The sequence below is a fragment of the Bos javanicus genome, chromosome X (assembly GCF_032452875.1).
Source record: "Bos javanicus breed banteng chromosome X, ARS-OSU_banteng_1.0, whole genome shotgun sequence".
NCBI classification, from domain to species: Eukaryota; Metazoa; Chordata; class Mammalia; order Artiodactyla; family Bovidae; genus Bos; species Bos javanicus.
Window position 1 is genome coordinate 80,817,136 of NC_083897.1, and position 26,854 is coordinate 80,843,989.

The window sequence follows — 26,854 nt, forward strand, 5'->3', positions numbered from 1 at the left end:
GTGGAATTTGTCTGATTGCTGCTTCCTGATTCCATTCAAATTAAACGTTTCGGCAGGAATATTGCATAGGTGATGTCCTGTCTTTCTGAATTTATGGCATCAGGATATTCTTATGATTCTTCCAATTCTATTCAGATATATTTGACATACAGCACTGTATAAATTTAAAGTGTACAGCATAATGATTTGACATACATACATCATGAAATGATTATCACAATAAGTTTAGTAAACATGCATCTTCTCATATAGACAGAAAATTAAAGATAAAGAAAAAATTTTTCTTGCGATGAGAACACTCGGAATTTATTCTCTTAACAACTTTCATATATAACATACAGCAATGTTAATTGTATTTATCTTGTTGTACATTACATCCCTTGTACTTATTTATCTAATAACTGGAAGTGTTTCCCTTCTGCCCACCTTTGTCCACACCTACCCTTTGGTAAGTGCAAATCTGAAATCTCTTCCTGTGAATCTTTGTTTGTTTGCTTGCTTGTTTGTTTTTGAAGTGTAATTGACCTACAACACTATATTAACTCCTGGTACACAACATAGTGATTTATTATTTCTGTACATTTCAAAATGGTCAGCACTATGATTCCAGTTATAATGTGCCACCATACAGGATAGTACACAGCTATTGGCTATATTCCCTACACTGTGTGTAACTCTTTCTGTATCTGATTATTTTAAGTTGCTCACCTCTTAAGTTTAAACACATTTTAGTGCCCCCACATTTTTACTCCTCTCCTCATGTTTACTGTTTCTGACATCATATTTTCCCACTTTTTTTCTGTATATTCCTTAACTAAGGGGTTTCCCTGGTGGCTCAGCACTGGAGACATGAGTTCGATCCCCAGTTCGGGAAGATTCCCTGGAGAAGGAAATGGCAACCCACTCCACTATTCTTGCCTGGAGAATCCCATGGACAAAGGAGCCTGGCAGGTTACAGTCCATGGGATCTCGAAGAGTCGGACGTGACTTAGCAAATAAACAACAACAACAACAATCCATTAACTATGTATTGCGGATATAGATAATTTTACTACTTTTGTCTTTTAACCTTCCCACTAGCTTTGTAAGTCATTGATACAGCTTTGTAAACTGTATATTTGCCTTTATCAGTGAACTTTTTCCTTTCATCATTTTCATATTTCTAATTGTCTTTTTCTTTTTGCTTGGAGAAGTCCCCCTAACATTTCCTGTAAAGCTGGTTTGATGATGCTGAACTGTTAGCTTTTGCCTGTCTGTAAAACTTTTAATCTTCAAATCTGGATGACAGATTTGAAGAAATGACAGATTACCAGTAGTGTCTTCTTGGTTGTAGGTTTTCCTCTTTATTATTTTAAATATATCATGCCACTCCCTTCTCCCATGCAGAGTTTCTGCCCAAAAGTCCCTTGTTTGTAACTTGTTGCTTTTCCCTTGCTGCTTTTAATATCCACTCTTTAGCTTTAATTTTTGCCATTCTAATTACAGTGTGTCTTGTTGTGGTCTTTTTGTTTGGAACTCTGTGTTCCAGTACCTGGATGCCCATTTCTTTTCCCAGGTTAGCAAAGTGTTCAGCTAGTATGTCTTCACATATGCTCTCTGCCCCTTCCTCTCTTTCTTCTCCTGCTGGGACCCCCAGAATTCAAATGTTTCTATGCTTGATGTGGTCCCAGAGGTCTCTGAAACTCATTTTTGTTTATTCTTTCTTTTTTCTGTTCAGCTTCAGTGATTTCCACTATTCTGTCTTCCAGCTTATTGAGTCGTTCCTCTGTATCATCTCACCTACCATTGAAGTGTATTTTTCATTTCACTTATTGTACTCTTCAGCTCTGTTTGGTTCTCCTATAGATTTTTAATTTTTGGTTCTTTTTTAAACTTTTTTATTGATTATTTTTAATTGGAGGATAACTGCTTTAAAATATTATGTTGGTTTCTGACATACATCAACAGGAATCAGCCATAGGTATATATATGATCCTTTCCTCTGTTTTTTTGTACCCTTCTCTTGAACCTCCTTTTCAGCTCCCACCCCATCCCACCCATCTAGGTTGTCACAAAGCACCAAGTTTGAGCTCCCTGTGTCAGACAACAAATTCCCACTGGCTATCTGTTTTATATAAGGTAATGTATGTGTTTCAATGCTACTCTCTCCATTCGTTCCACCCACTCCTTCCCCCACTGTATCCACAAATCTGTTCTCTGTGTCTGTGTCTCCATTTCATCCCTGCAAATAGGTTCATCAGTACCATCTTTCTAGATTCCATGTGTATGCATTAATATCCGATACTTGTTTTTATCTTTCTGACTTACTTCATTCTGTATAATAGGCTCTAGGCTCATCCACCTCAATAGAACTGACTCAAATGCATTCCTTTTTCTGGCTGAGTAACATTCAATTGTATATATGTACCACAACTTCTTTATCCATTCATGCGTTTTTTTTCCATTATGGTTTCCTTATGGTATATGCCCAGTAGTGGGATTGCTGGGTCTTATGGTAGTTTTATTCCTAGTTTGTTTGTTTTAAGGACTCTCCATACTGTTTTCCATACTGGCTGTATCAATGTACATTCCCACCAATAGTGCAAGAGAGTTCCCTTTTCTCCACATCCCCTCTAGCATTTATTGTGTATAACTTTTTGATGATGACCATTCTGACAGGTGTGAGGTGATATCTCATTACAGTTCTGATTTACATGTCTCTAATAATGAGTGATGTTGAGCATCTTTCATCTGTTTATTAGCCGTCTGTGTCTTCTTTGCATAAATGTCTGTTTAGATATTTTGCCCAGTCTTTGACTGGGTTTTCTGTTTTTCTGGTATTGAGCTTCATGAACTGCTTGTATATTTTGAAGATTACTTCTTTGTCAGTTGTTTAATTTGCTGTTATTTTCTCCCATTCTGAGGGCTGTATTTTCATCTTGTTTATCATTTCCATTACTGTGCTAAAGCTTTTAAGTTTAGGTAGATCCCACTGTTTATTTTTATTTCCATTACTCTAGGTGGTGTGTCAGAGAATCTTGCTGTTCTGCCTGTTTTCCTCTAAGAATCTTAGAATTTCTTGTCTTAGATTTTCAATTCTCTGTTAAAAACTTGTAACTTCTTTCCCTGTTCATCCAATCTTGCCCTGAATTTTTTGATCTGGTTTATGATCCCTACCCTGAATGCTTTCTCAGGTAGAGTGCCTACCTCTACTTCACTTAGTGCTTCTTTTGGGGTTCTAACTTGCTCCTTTGTTTTGAACATATTCCTCTGTCTCCTCATTTTGTCTGATTTGCATTTTAATCTTATGCGTTTAGTAGGTTGATTACATCTACCAATCTTGGAAGAATGGCCTTTTCTAGGAGACATCCCATGCATCTCTGCAGTACACTCCCTCTGGTCATCAGAGCTATATGCTCTAGGGTTGCCCCGTACGTAAGGCATGGTCTCATAGGGCTAGTTAGCCTCCGGTCTGACTGCTTGCCAGGCCCTGCTTTGTGTGGAGTCTGCCAGTCACTTATGAGTGGGGTGGGGTCATGGTACTACTGGCTCTGTGTCCCTGATGGTTTTTTGAGCCTGTTTCTCTTGTGAATAGGTGCAAGACTGGGAATCCCAGATCAAGTGTAGGCCTATTGTTTTGTAGGGCTAGTTCCTGCAATGCCGGGTATGGGGTCTTAGGTATCCCAAACCTTTTCTTATTCTGCTGGTGAGTGTGGCTGTTTCTGGGGGCAGCTGGCTGACATGCCAAGGTATCTTGAGGCTGGTTTGTCCTGCCGTTGACTGAGTTTGGGGCCCAGGGTGTCCTGGGGTAGTGCCAGCTCACTGGTGGGTGGAACTCTGTTTCTGTTCCTGGGTCTCTAGCTGCAGGGCCCTGGGGGTCCCAGAGCTGGTTTCAGTCTACTGTTGGGTGGGGCCAGTTCCTGACATGGCTGGCTGTGGGGTCCTAGATGTCCCAAAGGGGGCTTCCACACACTGCAGTGTGGGGCCAGATTCCAGAGCTGCTGGCTGAGAGCTCCAAAGTGTCCCAGACCTGGTGTCTACTTGCTGGTACACTGTGCTGGGACTCAGTGGCTCTTGGGGCTGGTGTGGGCCTGCTGGTGGGTGACCTATTTCCTGGTATGGCAGGCTGCAGGGCTGGAGTTACTCCGGTTGCTGTCGTCTGCCTGCTGGTGTGTGGAGCTGGTTCTTGGGTTCTCTGGCTTCAGGGCCCTGGAGGAGTCCAGGAGTTGGTGTTTTGGGCCATGGGTGGCTGGGGCTGGGGCTGGGTCCAGGGCGTACTAGGGCTGGTGCCTACCCACTGATGGGTAAAACTGGTCCTGGGGCTAGCGATGACCTGCTGTGGGCAGGAACTAGGTCCCAGGCTCTGACTGCAGGACCCTGGAGTCCTGGGCTTAGTGTCTTCTCATTGGTGTATAGGGCCAGTGTGGTGTGTCGGGGCCTCTGATTGACAGGTCCAGCTCCAGGGAGTCTTAAGGCAGCAGGCTTGCTTGTGGGTGGGGCTGTGTCTCTGTGTGGCTGGTAGCTTGTCCTGTCCTAGTATTACTGCCTACAGGCTGATGGGCAGGTCTGGGCACTGGTGCTGGTGAGCTGCAGGGAGGATTCCAAAATGGCACTTGCCAGCACCGGTGTCCACGTGGTCGATGGAGCTCCACAAAGTGGCTGTGTCCCCAGGGTGAGTCCAGCTGCCCCTTGCCTCTCTGGGAGGCTCTCCAAGATCAGCTGCTTTCAAATTATTGCTTCAGCCCAGGGTCCTGGAGCATGTGAGATTTTGTATGCCCCCTTTAAGAGTGGAGTCTGTTTCCCACAGCCCTCTGACTCTCCCAAAATTAAGCCCTGCAGGCTTCAAATCCAAAAGTTCTGGGAGGTCCTCTTCATGTGAATAAATACAATTTCATCAGCAAAAATATACAAACTACCACTACAGAGAATAGGCACGAATCTTATAAATTTAACATTGATTAAAAACCAAGAAGCAACACAGATATATTTAACAATTCCATTTATATAATTGTAAGTAGCTGTCAACACTAACTCATAACATTTTATATATATATATATAACAGTTGAGCTATTTCAAATCCTGAAAGATGATGCTGTGAAAGTGCTGCACTCAATATGCCAGCAAATTTGGAAAACTCAGCAGTGGCCACAGGACTGGAAAAGGTCAGTTTTCATTCCAATCCCAAAGAAAGGCAATGCCAAAGAATGCTCAAACTACTGCACAATTGCACTCATCTCACACGCTAGTAAAGTAATGCTCAAAATTCTCCAAGCCAGGCTTCAGCAATACGTGAACCGTGAACTTCCAGATGTTCAAGCTGGTTTTAGAAAAGGCAGAGGAACCAGAGATCAAATTGCCAACATCCACTGGATCATGGAAAAAGCAAGAGAGTTCCAGAAAAACATCTATTTCTGCTTTATTGACTATGCCAAAGCCTTTGACTGTGTGGATCACAATAAACTGTGGAAAATTCTGAAAGAGATGGGAATACCAGACCACCTGATCTGCCTCTTGAGAAATCTGTATGCAGGTCAGGAAGCAACAGTTAGAACTGGACATGGAACAACAGACTGGTTCCAAATAGGAAAAGGAGTATCTCAAGGCTGTATATTGTCACCCTGCTTATTTAACTTATATGCAGAGTACATCATGAGAAACGCTGGGCTGGAAGAAACACAAGCTGGAATCAAGATTGCCGGGAGAAATATCAATAACCTCAGATATGCAGATGACACCACCCTTATGGCAGAAAGTGAAGAGGAACTAAAAGCCTCTTGATGAAAGTGAAAGTGGAGAGTGAAAAAGTTGGCTTAAAGCTCAACATTCAGAAAACGAAGATCATGGCATCTGGTCCCATCACTTCATGGGAAATAGATGGGGAAACAGTGGAAACAGTGTCAGACTTATTTTTTGGGCTCCAAAATCACTGCAGATGGTGACTGCAGCCATGAAATTAAAAGACGCTTACTCCTTGGAAGGAAAGTTATGACCAACCTAGATAGCATATTCAAAAGCAGAGACATTACTTTGCCAACAAAGGTCCGTCTAGTCAAGGCTATGGTTTTTCCAGTGGTCATGTATGGATGTGAGAGTTGGACTGTGAAGAAGGCTGAGCGCCGAAGAATTGATGCTTTTGAACTGTGGTGTTGGAGAAGACTCTTGAGAGTCCCTTGGACTGCAAGGAGATCCAACCAGTCCATTCTGAAGGAGATCAGCCCTGGGATTTCTTTGGAAGGAATGATGCTAAAGCTGAAACTCCAGTACTTTGGCCACCTCATGCGAAGAGTTGACTCATTGGAAAAGACTCTGATGCTGGGAGGGATTGGGGGCAGGAGGAGAAGGGGACGGCAGAGGATGAGATGGCTGGATGGCATCACTGACTTGATGGACGTGAGTCTGGGTGAACTCCGGGAGTTGGTGATGGACAGGGAGGCCTGGCGTGCTGCGATTCATGGGGTCGCAAAGAGTTGGACACGACTGAGTGACTGAACTGAACTGATATATATATATGTACATATATAGTATAAAATTTTTGAGGAAAAGGGAAGAAAGGATGGCATATAAGTAAGAGTGTGCCTATTCTCCTTGAAGAAGGAGCGGGTCTAAGATAAGACAGGGAAACTTCAGGAGTGTTGGGGAAGCCGACACTATCCCCTTCTGTGACTTGGGGGTATACACTTGATAATCAGTTATTAAACTCCACGTATATATTGTGACTTTTTCTCTATCTATGTTACGTTTCAGTATATTTGGAGAAAAATATAATGCTTAGGGAAATAACATCCCAGTATAAGCATATTGTAATTATATTCTAACCAGAAGTAGAACCAAAGTTACCTTCTTTGTTTATAACGTATCTAATTGAGCTTAGTAATCTATTTCATCTACATTAATAGCGATATTTTTGAGAACTCATACCTTTGTAATGAAAAATAATAAAGTGATGCTTACATAATTATAATATCAATCTCAATTTTTAATAAATATTCCATATTTGGGTAGTACATTATCATTCAGAATTTAATTGTGAAATTGTGCTGAAATCCACAGAAGTGATGTATTTGGATACAATTTCTCAGAGACTTCTCCCCTCCCCATTCACTTCCTCTCAGAGGTGGAGGACCAAGAACCTGAGCAAAAGAAATGAAGGCCAAAAATCCGGAGCGATGTCCCTGCATTGTAATACACCGACTTGACCAGGCGAGGGCAGTATCGGCTAAGGCTGTTTGTTGGGAAGGGCCAGATGCCATGGCTTGGAGTTCCTCCTGATCTTTGTGATTAGTCTGTTAACCCCTGAGACTGAAGAGCTTATTTGTGCCAATATGGTGGTGATGGTGATGGTGCTGGTGGTTGGATGCGCTGCATCTCCCTTGCCTGTTTGACACTTCCATCTCAACACCAGCCTTCACCTCTCCTCCCCGCAGCAGCAGCTCTTTTCTTCCTCTTTCTCCTCAGACAGAAACTGAGACCATTGATGTGCTAGACTGGGTGTGCTCTCACCTTCCACTGGCACAGAAGCAGTAGGTGGGTGTGCACAGCCCTTCAAGCCCTTCCCTTGTTCTTTGTAGGGAGCAAAGCTGAAAGGATTTTCCTGAAATGTTAGCCTCCACCGCAGTGAGTGCCCCTGCTTTTGTTTCTAGTCTTGTGGCCCAAGTGAAGGCTCCACACTGGTTCGTGGCATTGATAGGGTCAATAGGAAGAATGTCCTGTTTTTTAAATGCTCATTGATTGATGAAATGAAACAAGAGTCATTTTCTGGGGCCACCCCTCTGCCTAAAGATAACATAACTTTTCCCATTATAAATACTGTTCCATCTTCTAACCTTGTTGTTCAGAATTCCAGCTATTATAATTCGCCTCCCTTTTTAAGGATGGACCCGAAACAGAAATTGAGGAAACATTTCTGTTGAGACTTTACCTTAAATGACTGAGCGTGTAAAGGGTCTTCTCGTGCTTATTTGGGATTTTTCATCTCTTTAAAGTACATGTGCTTTATTGCTAATTCTTGGACACCATCAGAAGACATTTTGAAAAAAAAATTGTTTTGCCCATGATTCTAGGACCATTCTAAAGGAGGTCAGTCCTGCGTGTTCTTTGGAAGGACTGATGCTAAAGCTGAAACTCCAATACTTTGGCCACCTCATGCGAAGAGTTGACTCGTTGGAAAAGACTCTGATGCTCGGAGGGATTGGGGGCAGGAGGAGAAGGGGACGACAGAGGATGAGATGGCTGGATGGCGTCACCAACTTGATGGACATGAGTTTGGGTGAGCTCCGGGAGTTGGGGATGGACAGGGAGGCCTGGCGCGGTGCAGTTCATGGGGTCACAAAGAGTCGGACACGACTGAGCGACTGAACTGAACTGAACTAGGACCCAAATGCCTCAGCTGATTTTTCCCGCATGGTTCCTGCCCCAGAATCACAGATGTACAGAATACTAGAGCTAGATAATCTCATGTAGAAATCTAACAGGTCTACTCCTGAGGGGTGTACAAATGAGGAATCTGAGAGTAGAGGGACAGTACCATGTCCACGCCAGCAGACAGTTCAACTCTACCTGTTCAGTCCCCACTTGGCTGTTCATTAGGACAGAAGCACCTGCATCGCCTCACACTCAGAACTCTTGTGGATGTATGTTGAAGCTGGTGCAGCTTCTTCCCAACCTCCTGACTAATTTGAAACAATGAAATCGGTCCCATTTACTGTCAGTTATAGCTAGAGCCTTGTTCACTCACTTGAGCATCCCAGGTGAAGCACTCCCCTTCACTGCATCCACAGAATCTCTAGTGTTTTGGGGTCACCTTGGATTGCTGACCTAACAGCCCTAACATAAGGCAGAGTAAGGTAGGGCAAGCACTTGATGAGGAATCAGGAGACCTATCTCTCTCCTAACCTGATGAAAAGCACTTCCCCTTTCTGAACCTCTTGTTTCTCCATCTGGGAAAAGAGGAAGGTGACCTAGAACAGTGGCTCTCAACCTGGATTCCAAGAACTTCCTGAAATTGTGTGCATAGTTGTGGGAGGTAATGTATACAGTCTTCTTGGGAGGGTGTATAGAGCTTTCAATAGATTCTCAAAGGAGTCCTATTATGGGCTGAATTGTGTGGCCCTCAAATGCCTATCTTAAAGCCCTAACCCTCAATGTGACTGAATTTGGAGATGGAGCCTTTAGAGAGGTAATTAGGGTTAATCGAGGAGCTGGAAAAGAATCTGCCTGCAATATAGGTTTTGATTCCCGTGTCGGGAAGTACCCCTGCAGAAGGGATACGCTACCCAATCTAGTATTCTTGGGCTTCCCTGGTGGCTAGATGGTAACGAACCCACCTGCAATGTGGCACACCTGAGTTCCATCCCTGTGTTGGGAAGTTCCCCTGGAGGAGGGCATGGCAACCCACTCCAGGATTCTTGCCTGGAGAATTCCCATGGAGAGAGGAGCCTGGTGTGCCACAGTTCATGGGATCACCAAGAGTCGGACACAACTGAGTGACCAAGCACAACACATACAGAGGTGTAAGAGTGGGGCCCTAATCCCAAAGGATCTGACATCCTTATAAGAGGAGGAGTTACCAGACCTCTCACTCGCGGTCTCTCTCTGTCTCCATACACACACACAGGAAATGTCATGTGAGGAAACAGAGGGAAGGTGGCCAACTGCAATACAAGAGGAGTGCCTACACCAGGAGTTGAACTCGCTGGCACCTTGATCTTGGACTTCTAGTTTCCCGAACTATGAGAAACTAAATGTCTTTTGTTTAAGCCATCCAGCCTGTGGTATTTGGTTTTGGCAACTCGAACAGACTAACACAGGGCCCATAACCAAAAAAAAAAAAAAAAAAGCTTCAGAGCCATTGCACCCACTGGTTGCCAGAAACCCATCCTGGACATTCATGTTTCAATACAACGTTTTTAGGCACTTGCAGATTTCTTGAGTTCTTGCTTAGAACAGTGCAGTATATCTTTTATTGCAACATGCTTCCTTTTCGAATAGTTGTATAACACAGATTTGTATCTATATAAACCCAAAGACCAGAGTTTAAATCCTGATTCCACCACCTACTAGATGTTTGACTTTGGACAAGTTATCACATGTTTGTGCCTTGTATATAAAATAAGGATAAGATTAGTGTCTACCTCACATGGCTGTTGTGAGAATTAAATGACATAATGCATGTAGAGGGCCTAGCACATAGTAAAGTTTCAACAGATATTAGTAGCTTTTGTGATGAAAATGTAAGTAGCAGTCAGAGTTTTTTGCCCTTATAAACAACACTGTTGTGAGCAAACTTCTTTATACACAAAGAATTTTTTTAAATACTTACCTAGATTAACTAAGAGAAAAAGACTAAAATAACTAAAATCATAAATAAAAGAGGGGATATTACAATCAATGCAACAATAACAAACAGGATTACACAAGAATATTATGGACAATTGTGGCAAGAAATTGGACAACCTAGAAGAAATGAATAAATTCCTAGAAACACACAATCTACCAGAACTGAATCAAGGAGACACAGAAAACCCGATAGACCAATAATGAGATTGAATTGGTAATGACAAACCTCTCCCCCCACACACACAAAATCAGGAACTGATAGCTTCACTGGAGAATTCCACCAAACATTTAAAGAATTAATACCAATCTTTCTCAAATGCTTCCAAAAAATTGAAGAAGAGGGAACACTTCCAAACTCATTTTATGAGGCCAGCATTATCCTGATATCAAAGGCACCAAAAGAAAAGAACACTACAGGCCACTTTCCCGGACAAATGCAGATGCAAAAATCCTCAACAAAATACTAGCAAAACAATTCAATGGCACATTAGAAGGACTATGTGCCATGGTCAAAAGGGATTTATCCCTTGGTTGCATATAAAAATCAATCAATGTAATAAAGCACATTAACAGAATGAAGGACAAAAATCACATGAACATTTCTATAGATGCATAAAAAATTCATCACTCCATGAGATAAAACAGTCAAAGAACTAGGAGTAGAAAGAAATTACCTCAACATAATAAAGGCTACAACTAACATCATACTCAGTGGTGAAAAACTGAAATCTCTTCTTCTAAGATAAGGAACAAGGCAAGGAAGCCTGCTCTCACCATTATGTTAGTATTCAACAACTGGAAGTCATAGCCAGAGCTGTTAGGAAAGCAAAAGAAATAAAAGGCATCCAAATCAGAAAGAAGTAAAATTAGCTCTATTGAAGAGAGCGTGATTTTGTACATGCAAAACTCAAAAGATTACATGCGCCCACACACACACACATGCACACAACTGGTAGAACTAATAAACAAATTCAACAAAGTTGTAGGACACAAAATCCAAAAGCAAAATTCAGTTGTATTACTACACACTAACAAAGAACAATTTGAAAAGGAAATTAAGAAAACAATTCCATTGACATTAGCAGCAAAAAAGGATAAAATACTGAGGAATAAACTCAAGCAAGGAGTCAAAAAACTTGTACCCTGCAAACTACAAAACATTGCTGAAAGAAACTGAAAAAGACAAATAAATGGAAAGGCATCTGTCTGCACAGACTGGAATACTAAATATTGTCAAGCAGCCCATACTATCTGAGGTGCTTAATTTTATGTGTCAGCTTGACTGGTCCACAGAGTGCCTAGATATTTAGTCAAACATTATTCTGGGTGTTTCTGTAGGGTGCTTTTTCATGAGATTAACATTTAAATCAGTCAACTGGGTAAAACAGATTTCCCCCTGACAACGTGGGTGGGCTTTACCTAATCAGCTGATAGGCTGAATAAAACAAAAAGGCAACCTTTCCTCATGTAAGAGAATTCCTCCTGCGTGAAAGCCTTTGGACCTGGGACATCAGATTCTTTTCCTGCCTTTAGACCCAAACTGAAATATCAGCTCTACTGGTTTTGTTCTTAGGCCTTCTAACCTGGACTAGAGCTAAACCACAGGCTCTTCTGGGTCTCCAGCTATCCAACTCACCCTCTAGATTTTGGGACTCACCAGCTTCTATAATTGAATGAGTCAATTCTTTTACACACACACACACACACTCCACTGGATCTGTTCTTCTAACACACTACCCAGAGTGATCTACAGATCCAAAGCAAACCCTTCTCTTTTCATGCCTAGCGCAGCCATGGCTCGGGGTCCCAAGAAGCCCCTGAAATGCGTAGCAGCTCCAAAACATTGGATGCTGGATAAACTGACTGGTGTGTTTGCCCCTCGTCCATCTACCGGCCCCCACAAGCTAAGGGAGTGTCTCCCCCTAATCACTTTCCTAAGGAATAGACTTAAGTATGCCCTAACTGGAGATGAAGTAAAGAAGATTTGCATGCAGCGTTTATTAAGATCGATGGCAAAGTCCACACAGATATAACCTACCCTGCTGGTTTTATGGATGGCATCGGCATTGATAAGACTGGAGAGAATTTTCGTTTGATCTATGACACCAAGGGTCGCTTTGCTGTTCATCGTATTACACCTCAGGAGGCCAAGTATAAATTGTGCAAAGTAAGAAAGATATTTGTGGGGACAAAAGGAATCCCTCATCTGGTAACCCATGATGCTCGTGCCATCCGTTACCCTGATCCCCTGATCAAGGTGAATGATACCATTCAGATTGACTTGGAGACTGGCAAGATTACTGATTTCATCAAATTTGACACTGGTAACCTGTGCATGGTGACTGGAGGTGCTAACCTGGGAAGAATTGGTGTGATTACAAACCGGGAGAGGCATCTAGGTTCTTTTGATGTAGTTCATGTGAAAGATGCGAACGGCAACAGCTTTGCCACATGGCTCTCAAACATTTTCATTATTGGCAAAGGCAACAAACCGTGGATCTCTCTTCCTCGTGGAAAGGGTATTCGCCTTACCATTGCTGAGGAGAGAGAGAAGAGATTGGCAGCCAAACAGAGCAGTGGATAAAATGATCTCTATGTGATGAGATTGGAAAAGTCTTTGTAATTAAAGATAATACCAAGTGGAAAAAAAAAACAACAACAACAAAGCAAACCCTATCAAAATCCCAATAGCATGCTTCACAGAAATAGAAAAACTTGTCCTAAAATTTAAGTAGAATCTAAAGAGATCCTTAACAGGCAAAGCAATTTGGACAAAGAAAAAGTAGATAACTCACACTTCTTGATTTCAAAACATTACAAAGCTACAGTAATCAAAACTGTGTGTTACTGCCATATTAACAAATAGACCAATGGAGTAAAACAGACATCTGAGAAATAAACCCTCAATTTTAGAAGATGTGCCAGGCAGTGGACTTCCTGATAGAGGGGAAAAAAATAGCTTTTTTAGATCTTTGGATCAAAGCAAGGACTCTGGAGTCAGACTGCTTGGCTTCAATTCTACCACTGATTCCCATGGGCCTAATGACCATGGGCCAGTGGCCGAACCTCTCAGTACCTGTTTCCTCACCTGTAAGAGGCTGGTAATCATTAGTACTATAGTCCTAGGAGTGTCACAAGGAAGCATTACTATTTACGTACAGCACTTAGAAGAGTGCCGGGCATGGGGTCTCTGCTGTGTAAGTTGCTTTTCATAGATTGTGCCAAATTACCTCCCAAATGGATTTCTCGCATCACCACCACAGAGGTTTGCTCCTAAACTCTCCCACTCTCAGAATGGTTAAGCACTTGGAAGCTTGTCATCCTAGTGTGTGAAGCCCGATTCGTGGTTTTAGTTTACATCTCCAGGATCAGCAGGGGTGAGCATCTTTGCGGGTGTAACTGGACACTGACTGAGACTCTCTCTTCTTTGAATTGCCTCAGAGTGGGGAAAGAGCTGAGGGAGTGAGGTCAACCCCAGTCTGTCCCCCAAATCTGCCTGCCAAGAACGTTTGATGGAGCAGTTGAGGCAGAGATGTTACAGAACAAAACTACGATCCCTTTGTCCTCTGGCCACTTAGGGAGAAGTACGCCGACCACTCATCACTGAGTGCGGGATTCCTCTGCCCATTCTCCCATTGGGTCATAAGACTTGTGGTGGAAGGAGGGCTGGCAAATGCTTTCAGCACGTGCTAGGCGCCCAGCACCCTCAGTACCCACCCCAACCCCCGCCCTCAGCCTCCGGCTCCACCCACTTCGTACACAGTCAGAACTCAGGGCTGTGACTCTAACCGGAAAGGGGAGGTGGGACAGGAGGAGGTGGGACGAGAGGCTTGACAGAGATACACTCGCAGCATGACCTTCACCAGCCAACTCGCCAACTGCCGGCATGGCTTTGGGGCTTGGCAACAAACCAGAGGAGGCCCTCGACCCCATTGGTTACACCTCGAGGGGGCGGGCAAACAAGGCGCGTGCTGGTTGGCGGGAACCGGACCAATGAGGAGGCGGCAGCGCTGGCACGCTGAAAGCCTCGCGTCGTTTGCGGCGATCTCTTGCGTGCGGTGCCTGTGGTGCTTGACGGCACGTCCAGACGCCACCCGCCTCAGGTGCCCCGACCGCCATCACCGCCGCCACCGCGACCCGGTTGATAAACCGTCGCCGCCCCAGGTCCGGCGGCCACCCAGATCGCGACATGAGCTCCTCAGATGATGAGGTGCTTGTTTGGGGACCGGGTTTCGGCTCAGAGTGCGGGGAGCAGACCAGCGGCCTTGAGGCCGGCCCCACAGCCCCGCGGGGACCCGGCCCCGACCCCGGCCCCGAGCCCGGGGCACCGCAAAGTGGCGAGGGTGAGGGCGGGGATGGCTTCCCAGACCCTGAGGGCTTCGAGTCAGAGCGGGAGGTGCTGGAAGCGGGAGGGCCGGTGCTGTTGGGCTGCGAAGGTCGACCTGGCTCCCCGGCCGACAACACAGCGTACGCCGTGCAGCTGTCTGACGAGTCAGTGGCGGCCATCCTGCGGCAGCTGGCCGACCTGGACTTGCTGGGCATCCGCAGACACATGTCCCCGGAGAGCCACGGGGTCGGCGACGTGTCTCCCTTGCGGGACGTCGAGGCGCGTCCCGGCAGTCGGCGCGGCCGCCCAGAGGTGTGGGGAAGCGGCACGGGCTGAGGCCGGCCCTCGCTGGGTCGGCAGGCCCAGGGCGGGCCGGGCCTGGGGGAACCCTAAGAGAAGCACTAACGTGGCTGTGGATCGCCAGTGGCCCCCTCAGTAAGCCCAGCCAGGCTGTTCTCCGACTCCGAGTCCTCTGATGAGTGCAGTGAGATACAGCCTATGAGGGTGAGCATTTATCCCAAAGACGGAGGCCAGGCCAAGCTGAACAGCCCCAAGGATCCCCGGGACACACCCAGACACTCGAATGTCCAAGGCAGGGAGACTCTCCCTAACGTGCCAGGCACTTGCCTGTCCTCGGCTCCGCGAGGATTGATTTCGGTTGTGGAAAGGCAGGGCAAGCAGGGCGATGCAGAGCAGGAGGATATCTCACCCCCTAAGAAAATACAGAGCGTGCTCTGGGGGAAGGGGGCAGCCTGCCCAGCTTCCCGGGAGTAGCAGCAGCAGCAGCTACTGCAGCTGCCGCTACAGGCAGGCTGCCGCGGCCCAGTCCTAGGAGGAAGAGGGTCCAGGAGAAGAAATCCCTTGGGGGCGTCTCCAAACCTGCCCTGGGGAGAACCTTCCCTTCCTGCGGACGGGGAATCTCGGCCACTCCCCTGGATCCGGCCACCTTCCCCCAATCTCCGGCATCCCGCTGCTTGGGAGGTCCCAGAAGTATGCCTTGGTCCCTTGGGGAGCCAAAGAGTCCAAGCACACCGGCGCTGGGAAGAAATCTGTGGCTAGGCGGGCCCGGGAGTTGGTGGCAGCAACGGCGGTGTCAGGGGAAGACAACGACCCAAATAGAGACCCAGTCCCAAAGGGCCAAGTGAGTATGCCAGGCCCCTCCTCTCTCCCCACTCTTGCCCTCCCACCCTCCCCAGGACACACGTCTTCACCCGGTGCTCCCCTCTCTCCATTCCTCAGGGGTCGTCACTGGGTCATTAGGATGCCAGTTTGGGGTCCTTTTACTAGGGACAAACGTTAAGGTAGCACTTTGGGTGTGCTGGGCTCGGTTCTCCACCCTTGGCCTGTTTCCAGCCTCCTCCATGAGGCTGGGGCTGGCGTGGAAGGGAATTGATTTGAGGGGACCCCTTAAAAGCTTCACAGAGCTTCGGTGTTTAGACGCATCACTTTCCTGAATCCTACTTCCTGGCTGTTCCCCAAACCTTCCTTGCAGGGGCCCCGGGCTTTCTCAGTGCCACACTGTTGTCCCCTGCTCAGCTCTGCCTGCTGGCCTGGGGCTGACTGACAGAAAATGTGCTAAAGAGATCAGCCTTTCAATTCTCTTTCCAATTCCCTGCCTCAGCTCAGTCTTGAATCATACGAGCTCTCTCACACACAGACATAGACACATAAATGCACTGGTACACACACGCACACACACACACACACACACATACACACACGTCCTTACTCCAGATCAGTGAGAAATCTTTGTTTTTAGCTGGCCACTGACAGGCCGTGGCCATCTTGTCCACGGGTGCATCATGGAGAACCCAGCACCGCCAACCTCAGCATCAGAGGTGGGCAGGATTCAGGCAACTCAAAGCCCGTGGCCATGAACAAGGGAGAAGTCATGCCCAGAGGGCCTGGCCCCTCAGGTGAGTGTCCTGGGTTTTGATTTGGGGGTGGAGACCAGGGGTGAGGGCAGAAACCTCTGTCTCTGACTCACTCTCTCTTTTCTGGGGGCTCAGCGTTGCTCTCAGGCCACTTCTCCCATGGGAAACAGGGTGTCAACAGGGCTGACCCTGGCCCCATCACCTTCTGTGTGGGATTTGTTTGGCAGGGGTGATTGGTGGCAGTGCCCCAACAGCTACTCTGGGCGTAGACCTGCAGGCTAATAGCCTTTTCTGTGAAGTGCTGTTCGCCCACATTGCTCTCCCAGGTGCTGGCTGTGGCTGCCGCTCTGGGAAGCTCGAACCCAGAACCACAGTCTTTGGAGACCATCGTGGTGAAGTGGCTGCCCCTGCGGAATAGGAGGGGCAGGCCCAGAGAGAAGGTTTGGGCTGCCTGCCAGGCAGAGCAGGGGAGGCTTGATGCTAGCAGAGGGTGGTACTGCCTCACCTCACGTTAGACCCTGCTTGGCCCTTTCCACCTCACTGGGAGCCTGGGAAGCTGGATTGTGTGTCTTTTCCCTGTCAGGTGACCAGAAACCAGCTGACCATCACCCAAGACTGAAAAGGCAGCAGCAGCCACCCAGAAGGCAGGGCTGTCCTCGGGTAATGCTTCTTCTGACTCCTGGAAATGCACACCCAAACCCCATGGTGGGATCTGGGTCCAAGTTCAACTGATATGTGTGGGCCCCCTCCCCCGTCCCCATCCCACACCCCAGGGAGGGAGCCCACCTCCTTTCCTCTGAGGAAAGTCTTTCCCTTGCCAGTCTGGACACCTGGCTTTGGGATGGAGGGCCCAGGGGAGAGGAGAGGAGGAGGAGAGGGGAGGCGGGTGTATACTAACCATTTCTCTTCCTCCTGTGTCTGCTGGCCTAGTGTCTGGTGCTACAGAAAGAAATAGACGACCTTAAGGAGCAACTTGGTATGAGGAACCAGGGACAGAGAGCAGCGGGTTCTCAGTGCAGAAGCGGGGTGGGCCCTTGGGGTGGGGTGGGCTGCAAGTGCAGGGGACCTCGCAGGGATCAGCATTCCTGTGGGGAGGAGAACCTAGCAAGCCTGCCCCTGGGGCGTGCGGACAAGTAACAACGTACTGTGTGGACTGCGTGCACACTCCGCCAGCCATTCGAGTCCTAGAGAGTTCCTTCTGATAGGACTTGTAGAGATGCCTTGTTGATCTGGTGTGGCCTCTAAGGTTCTTGTTGGATATTTTGCGAGACAATTTTTGAATGGTTTGGGCGTGGCCCCAAGCTTGAGAGCTGCTGGCACATTTTGTTTCCTTTTAGGAAATGGCTCCACATTTAATTCCGGTAGTGGGGCCCGATCAGGCCCAGAGCTCTTTCTTTGCATCAGGGCTGGGGGTACGTGGGTTTCAGGTTGCAGGGCTAGGTGGTTCCCCACGGGGACAGGGGGACAGGCTTCTGTGTCCGTCTGTCTGGAGCACCTGTTTATGCCTCTCCCTGTTGCAGCCTCCATGCAGTACCTGGCTGAGAAGTTCCGGATCCTTTGAAGTGAGTGTTACACATTCCATACCCCTTCCCACAACGTCGGCTGTTGAGCAGGGCTGTGGGCTGGCCCTGGCTTGAGGCTCTTCCCTGACTGCTGTTTCACAGGTTGAGCCCAGTATCTTCCTGCAAGAGGAGCAGCTGTTACCTCCGGGACCGGCGAGCTGTGGCCAAGCTTGTTGCCTCTTGTTCTGCCTCCACCAGGGCATCCTCTGCCCCTTGTTTTGCCCCCTCTCTGCCCCAGTCTCACAGCAGTTGTTTTTTTAAAAAATTAATTAATTTATTTTACTTTACAATATTGTATTGGTTTTGCCACAGCAGTTTTTGATTAAAGGACTTCTCATATTCTGTGTTCTGCCCTCTCTCTGCGGGGTAGGGGTTAAGGGAGTGGGACGAGGCCTGGTGGGAAGCTGTTCCACCTCAGAGCATTTTCCAGAACAGTACCTCTGGAATCTGTGGTGGGGACTCTGGGTCAGCCTCTGCTACCATCCAGGCCGTCAGGCCAGCGGAGCGCCCCCAGTCTGTGTTCTGTGTGGGCTCTGTCTGGCCGCATTGGCACGTCCTCCCTTTTCCCTGAAGGCCCTCTTCTAGTTCTCTAAACACCCTCCTCTGGGGTTTAGCAGTTTCCATTCATTGCTGCCATTCTGCCTCCCTGTCAGAAGGAACTCGTGACCCCCTTACAGAGCTCCAGTCTTTCACCCTTCCCTCACTGCACTCACTGTCCTGCTTACCCTGACCACTCTGCTTTCCTGTCAGAGCACCCTCGATCCCTCCCCTGGCTTGCCATCGATGACCTTGCCTGCGTGTTTACTTAAGTAGGTGGTAACAGGCACAGGTGTGCTCATCTTCCCCATTCCCGGGCCCTACCCTCTCAGTGGAGTCTCTACCCCACCCCCGGTGCCACCTTGCAAGCAGGAACCTGCATACTCTCCCCCTCTCCTCTTTAGCACTCATCCCCGAGACTCAGGCACCAAAACTTTTGCTTCCCCTTCCTCGGGGTCAGTAAAGGGCATGAGGATGAATCTTGGACCCAGTGAACTGGGGAGCAGGAGCGAAGGTACAGGGAGCACAGGAGAAAAGCTGAGGTTAGTTGCCGAGCTGGAAGTCAGGAGAGGCGTCTGGTGCCAATCTGGGGCAGAGTGCACCCTGACAGCTAGAGATGGATGGTCCAGTCCTTGGAGCTTTCATGGCCTCCCTGCCCTAGCCAGCTGACCAGCCTACACTCCTGCAGCCTGGATGTCTCTCTGCCCTTGAGTGGAAACAGGCCCGTCAGGCTCTATGACAAGTATGGTTGGTAAGTCTGTGTTCTTACAGGGTCTCCATCAAATACTGTTCCACCAGCCCCATGACATAGATTTTCCTGCAAATGATGTTTCCCAGAGTGTCCCAGCTCAGTCTCCCAGACTACTTGTTAGGGCACACAAGACTAAGTCTGAAATCCATGTTCAATTCCCCCCGCCCCCGCCCTGAAGTTTGGGGAGGACTTCCTTCTCTCAGCCAAGACCCCAGGGCTGTGCCAGCCTGCGACTCAGAGGGACACATTTGTATTTGAGTGAAGTGAGGGTAGGTTCTGCCTGACTCCCTTCCTGAAAGACCATGGTTTTATTTCACAAAAGAGGGTATGATGCACATTCCAAGTTGGTGCCTGGGCATCTCTGTGTGTGAATAAAAGTCATCAGGGATAATGCCCCTTGAGGCAGAAAGATGTGAATCAGGGAGTAATGGAAGTAGAGACTGGTCCAGATTCTGTAAGGCATTGAGTGAGCCAAAGCAAGGGTTGGATCTCCTTTATTCAAGGGGTGTTGTCACGTTCCCAAAACATAGAAGGGGAGGGATGCAGTTCACCAAACCTCAGGACAGGACATCTCAAAATGTTGGAGTCGCTGGAGGAGGCACTGGATCCTACCTTGTGATTCTGTGATGTCTGCCAACTGCTGAGGGTGTGGATGAGTGAAAATGGGAAGGTGGCTCTGGGGACATGGCTGCCCATCTTAGAAACAGGAGACCCCCCCCCCCTCCGGCGAAACCTGGGTTACTTGTGGGGAGTTAGGGGTGACTGGACCTGAGCAATGGGGAGCACTTGGGTCCGCCCTTCCCCCATATTCTCACATTGACTTCCTTCCGGGGCTCATAGCATGACGTCAGGTGGACAGAGCACGAGGGTTGGGACAGTCACAGACCTCAGGGTCAGAAAAGAACATGCGTGGGACTTACTCCTTCCACTCAATTAATATTACAAAAACATACAACACAGTGGTAGAGGGACGCATACATTCAGATCCAGAATAATCTAACAGTGTAATATGGGGGTGTACCTACTTAACTCTAGCATCAAGATTAAAAGATAAAAATTTGCTGTAGCATCAACAATTTGTTAATGGGTATGCAATTTAAAATACATAAATGGTAATATAAAAAAACTTAACGTGTGTGATATTTTATGCAAGCTCCATGGTAACCACAAAGCAAAAGCATACATTAGATCCACAAAGATGAAGAGAAGGGAACCAAAACTTACCATGAAAATCAATTTACAAAGGAAAGCAGCTAAAATGGAAGAAAGGAATTAGGGAACTAAAAATCAGTCAGAAATCAATATGATGGCATTATTAAATACTTACCTATCGATAATTACTCTAAATGTAACTGGATTTAGTTCTCCAGCAAAAGGAATAGAGTGGATGGATGGATTAAAAACAAAACAAAACAAATGCTCAACTGCACTGCTGCCTACAAGAGACTCACTTCAGTTTTAAGGTCATACCTATGCTCAACATGAAGGGATGGTGAAAGGTATTCCATGAAAGTGGGAAACAAAAGAGAGCAGGAGTAGCCATACCGATATCAGACCAAATAGGCTTTAAGCCAAATTTGAGGCAAAGAAAGTCATTATATAATGATAAAGGGTGTCTACCCCTCTCTCTGGACTCTTGAGGGAGACTGGCACAAGCAAAGAGGGTAGAGTAGGTGAGTCCTGAAGAGGGAGCCTGGGGTGGTGAGCACAGTAATCTTGCCCAAAAATGTCCAAGTCCTAATCCCTGAAGTTGGCTTGTATTTTCCTTTGTGTGATAACAGTGGGTTATGCTTGCAGATGCAATAAAGGCTGCCACTCAGCTGACTTAATGTGGGGTAACTTTCACCTGTATTGGCCAGGTCCAGCCGGGCACACTGGGGCTGCCAGGTTTTCCACCTTGACTATCCCTGGGTAACTATCCCAGTCCCTGGACTGTCCCAGTGTTTGAATGACTGTGGTGTGCTTGGTGCCCTTGTGCTTGTGCAATATTGAAGGCCTGGTAAGTACTTCTCAGGTGCAGATGGAGAACAGGCCTGTAGTTTTGAACCCCCCTTTTGTTCCAAGCCAATCACTTCTTCCTCCCTAGTCCTCTTGAGGTATCTGCCAGCCTGACTTTTACAATGATGATTCACTTTTTAAAAGGGATTTACTATTGCTTTTTCATAAAATAACCCTTCCAAACATAAAAGATTAATTACATTGAATTAAATATGAATTAAACAGACTATACATACACACAATGTGGAGAGTGTAAGCCCTCAATATCACAAATAATTATGAGCCAATCAACCCATGTAACTATACTCAGGTGACATAAATGTACATTGCACATCCAGAAGTCACCTATGTGTTCTTTTCTCTGAGGAATCCAAATGGATAAATCTACATACTTCCCAATTCCATTTACTTCACATTCTTGAGGAGGCCAAACTATAGACACAGAAAACAGACTAGGGATTGCCAGGATCTTGGGGTTGAGATTATGGGTTAAACTACCAAAGAGCATGAAACACTTTTGTAGCTGATGAAAATATTTTTTATGTTGATTGTAGTGGTGGTTCCATAATAGAATGTTTGTAGGCACTTAGATTTTGTATGTAAATTAATTTCAATAAACCCATATTACTTAATAAATTGTAGAAAGTACATTATGAGATCAACATCAGAGAAGAAAAAGAAACAAAGGGAATCCAAAATGGAAAAGGAAAATTAAAACTGTCGCTGTTTGCAGATGACATGTTACTATACATTGGAAATCCTAAGGATGCCACCTGAAATCTACCAGAATTTATAAATCAATTCAGTAAAGTTGCAGAGTACAAAATAATTATATAGAAATCTGTTACATTTCTATCCTGTTCAAGGAGTCCAATCCCAAAGAAGGGTAATGCCAAAGAACGTTCAAACTACCATACAGTTGTGTTCATTTCACACGCTAGTAAGTGAAAGTATTAGTTGCTCAGTCGTGTGTGACTCTTGGCAGCCCCATGGACTGTAACCCACGAGGCTCCTCTGTTTATGGGTTTCTCCAGGCAAGAACACTAGAGTGAGTAGCCATTCCCCTCCTCCAGGGGATCTTCCTGACCCAGGGCCCAGAACTCAGGTTTCCTGCATTGCAGTCAGATTCTCTATCATCCGAGCCACCAAGGAAGACCCTGGTGCTAGTAAGGTGATGCTCAAGATCCTTCAAGCTAGGCTTCTGCAGTATGTGAACTAAGAACTTCCAGATGTACAAACTGGGTTTTAAAAAGTCAGAGGAACCAGAGATCAAATTGCCAATATTCATTGGATCACGTAGAAAGCAAGGGAGTTCCAGAAAAACATCTACTTCTTCTTCATTGACTATGCTAAAGCCTTTGACTGTGATCATTATGAACTGTGGAAAATTCTTAAAGAGATGGGAGTACCAGACCACTTTATCTGTCTCTTGAGAAACCTGTATGCGGGTCAAGAAGCAACAGTTAGAACCGAACGTGGAGCAATGGACTGGTTCAAAATTGGGAAAGGAGTACATCAAGGCTGCATATTGTCACCTTGATTAAATAATCAGAGTACATCATGCGAAATGCTGGGCTGGATGAATCACAGGTCGAAATCAAAATTGCCAGGAGAAATAGCAATAACCTCAGATAGGCAGGTGATACCACTCTAATGGCAGAAAACGAAGAGGAACTAAAGAGCCTCTTGATGAATGTGAAAGAGGAGAGTGGAAAAGCTGGATTAAAAATAATAATTGGTACAACCCTTTTTTTTCTTTTTTAATTTATTTTTCAATTTAAGGATAATTAATTGCTTTACAGAATTTTGTTTTCTGTCAAACATCAATATGAATCAGCCATAGGTGTACATATGCCCTCTCCCGCTTGAACCTCCCTCCCATCTCCCTCCCCATCCCACCCCTCTAGGTTGATACAGAGCCCCTGTTTGAGTTCCCTGAGACATACAGCAAATTCCCATTGGCCATCTATTTTACATATGGTAACGCAAGTTTCCATGTTACTCTCTCCACACATCTCACCGTCTCCACCCCTCTCCCCATGTCCATAAGTCTGTTCTCTATGTCTGTTTCTCCATTGCTGCCCTGCAAATAAATTCATTGGCATCATTTTTCTAGATTCCATATATATGCATTAGTGCATACAATATTTATTTTCCTCTTTCTGACTTCTCTCTGTATAATAGGCTCTAGGTTCATCCACCGCATTAGAACTGATTCAAATGCGTTCCTTTTTATGGCTGAGTAATATTTCATTGTGTATATGTACTACAGCTTCTTTACCCATTCATCTGTCGCTTTTCTCTAGTTGCGGCAAGTGGGGGCTACTCTCTAGTTGAGGTGTGCGGGCCCCTAATTGAAGTGGCTTCTCTTGTTTGGAGCACAGGCTCTAGGTGCGCAGACTCAGTAGCTGCAGCTCCTGGGCTCTAGCGCGCAGGCTCATAGTTGTAGTGCACAGGCTTAGTTGCTCTGCGGCTTGTGGATCCTCCCAGATCAGGGAGTGAACCTGTGTATCCTGCACGGGCAAGCACATTCTTTTCCACTGAGCCACCAGGGAAGCCCTCTTTCTTGTTTCTTAATGTATTCATTTATCACTATAAACTTCTTTCGTAGAACTGCTTTTGTAGTACATTGTGGTTCCGTTTTCATTTGTTTCGAGATATTTTTAAACATACCATTTTACTTCTTCTTTGACCCATTAGTTGTTCAGGAGTGTGCTATTTAATATCCAGATATCTGAATTTTCCAGCTTTGTTCCTGTTATTGATTTCTAGTTTCATGCCATTGTAGTCGCAAAAGATACTTGATGTGGTTTCAACCTTCTTAAATTTGCTTAGAGATGTTTCATGAGATATCATATGATCCATCCTGGAAGATGTTCCAATTGAACTTGAGAAGACTGTGTTCTGCGGCTGTGAGATGGAATGTTGTATAAGTCTGCTAAGTCCATCTGGTCTACAGTATGGTTCAAGCCCATTTCCTTTTTCCTTTTGCTGATCTCGTATGGTTAATCTATCCATTGTGAAAGTGGAATACTGAAGTCCCCTACTATTGTTGTGTTGTTACCTATTTAGCCCTTCAGATCTGTTAGTATTTGCTCAATATACTCAGGTGTTCCAATGGTGGGTGGGTGTATATTAAGACTCACAATTCTTCTATCATCTTGATGAACTGACACCCTTTATCATTATATAATGACTTTCTTTGCCTCAAATTTGGCTTAAAGCCTATTTGGTCTGATATCGGTATGGCTACTCCTGCTCTCTTTTGTTTCCCACTTTCATGGAATACCTTTCACCATCCCTTCATGTTGAGCATAGGTATGACCTTAAAACTGAAGTGAGTCTCTTGTAGGCAGCAGTGCAGTTGAGCATTTGTTTTGTTTTGTTTTTAATCCATCCATCCACTCTATTCCTTTTGCTGGAGAACTAAATCCAGTTACATTTAGAGTAATTATCGATAGGTAAGTATTTAATAATGCCATCATATTGATTTCTGACTGATTTTTAGTTCCCTAATTCCTTTCTTCCATTTTAGCTGCTTTCCTTTGTAAATTGATTTTCATGGTAAGTTTTGGTTCCCTTCTCTTCATCTTTGTGGATCTAATGTATGCTTTTGCTTTGTGGTTACCATGGAGCTTGCATAAAATATCACACACGTTAAGTTTTTTTATATTACCATTTATGTATTTTAAATTGCATACCCATTAACAAATTGTTGATGCTACAGCAAATTTTTATCTTTTAATCTTGATGCTAGAGTTAAGTAGGTACACCCCCATATTACACTGTTAGATTATTCTGGATCTGAATGTATGCGTCCCTCTACCACTGTGTTGTATGTTTTTGTAATATTAATTGAGTGGAAGGAGTAAGTCCCACGCATGTTCTTTTCTGACCCTGAGGTCTGTGACTGTCCCAACCCTCGTGCTCTGTCCACCTGACGTCATGCTATGAGCCCCGGAAGGAAGTCAATGTGAGAATATGGGGGAAGGGCGGACCCAAGTGCTCCCCATTGCTCAGGTCCAGTCACCCCTAACTCCCCACAAGTAACCCAGGTTTCGCCGGAGGGGGGTCTCCTGTTTCTAAGATGGGCAGCCATGTCCCCAGAGCCACCTTCCCATTTTCACTCATCCACACCCTCAGCAGTTGGCAGACATCACAGAATCACAAGGTAGGATCCAGTGCCTCCTCCAGCGACTCCAACATTTTGAGATGTCCTGTCCTGAGGTTTGGTGAACTGCATCCCTCCCCTTCTATGTTTTGGGAACGTGACAACACCCCTTGAATAAAGGAGATCCAACCCTTGCTTTGGCTCACTCAATGCCTTACAGAATCTGGACCAGTCTCTACTTCCATTACTCCCTGATTCACATCTTTCTGCCTCAAGGGGCATTATCCCTGATGACTTTTATTCACACACAGAGATGCCCAGGCACCAACTTGGAATGTGCATCATACCCTCTTTTGTGAAATAAAACCATGGTCTTTCAGGAAGGGAGTCAGGCAGAACCTACCCTCACTTCACTCAAATACAAATGTGTCCCTCTGAGTCGCAGGCTGGCACAGCCCTGGGGTCTTGGCTGAGAGAAGGAAGTCCTCCCCAAACTTCAGGGCGGGGGCGGGGGGGAATTGAACATGGATTTCAGACTTAGTCTTGTGTGCCCTAACAAGTAGTCTGGGAGACTGAGCTGGGACACTCTGGGAAACATCATTTGCAGGAAAATCTATGTCATGGGGCTGGTGGAACAGTATTTGATGGAGACCCTGTAAGAACACAGACTTACCAACCATACTTGTCATAGAGCCTGACGGGCCTGTTTCCACTCAAGGGCAGAGAGACATCCAGGCTGCAGGAGTGTAGGCTGGTCAGCTGGCTAGGGCAGGGAGGCCATGAAAGCTCCAAGGACTGGACCATCCATCTCTAGCTGTCAGGGTGCACTCTGCCCCAGATTGGCACCAGACGCCTCTCCTGACTTCCAGCTCGGCAACTAACCTCAGCTTTTCTCCTGTGCTCCCTGTACCTTCGCTCCTGCTCCCCAGTTCACTGGGTCCAAGATTCATCCTCATGCCCTTTACTGACCCCGAGGAAGGGGAAGCAAAAGTTTTGGTGCCTGAGTCTCGGGGATGAGTGCTAAAGAGGAGAGGGGGAGAGTATGCAGGTTCCTGCTTGCAAGGTGGCACCGGGGGGTGGGGTAGAGACTCCACTGAGAGGGTAGGGCCCGGGAATGGGGAAGATGAGCACACCTGTGCCTGTTACCACCTACTTAAGTAAACATGCAGGCAAGGTCATCGATGGCAAGCCAGGGGAGGGATCGAGGGTGCTCTGACAGGAAAGCAGAGTGGTCAGGGTAAGCAGGACAGTGAGTGCAGTGAGGGAAGGGTGAAAGACTGGAGCTCTGTAAGGGGGTCACGAGTTCCTTCTGACAGGGAGGCAGAATGGCAGCAATGAATGGAAACTGCTAAACCCCAGAGGAGGGTGTTTAGAGAACT

General features: G+C 46.2%; 2 protein-coding genes and 1 pseudogene across 2 annotated transcripts in view; 2 read left to right on the top strand and 1 right to left on the bottom strand.

Moving 5' to 3' along the window:
• Window positions 1-26,854, bottom strand: part of LOC133243176 (small ribosomal subunit protein eS4, X isoform-like) — a 70,773-nt gene that overhangs the window by 32,528 nt on the left and 11,391 nt on the right. The gene's annotated exons all lie outside the window — the stretch shown is intronic.
• Window positions 12,092-12,914, top strand: LOC133243175 (small ribosomal subunit protein eS4, X isoform-like; annotated as a pseudogene).
• LOC133242613 (uncharacterized protein CXorf49 homolog) lies at window positions 14,505-18,422 on the top strand. The gene is made up of 7 exons (XM_061408785.1): window positions 14,505-14,954; window positions 15,535-15,783; window positions 16,402-16,558; window positions 17,100-17,176; window positions 17,447-17,492; window positions 18,037-18,078; window positions 18,181-18,422. Exons 1-6 carry the CDS (start codon window positions 14,505-14,507, stop codon window positions 18,075-18,077), a joined length of 1,020 nt encoding a protein of 339 aa, XP_061264769.1. The 3' UTR covers window position 18,078; window positions 18,181-18,422.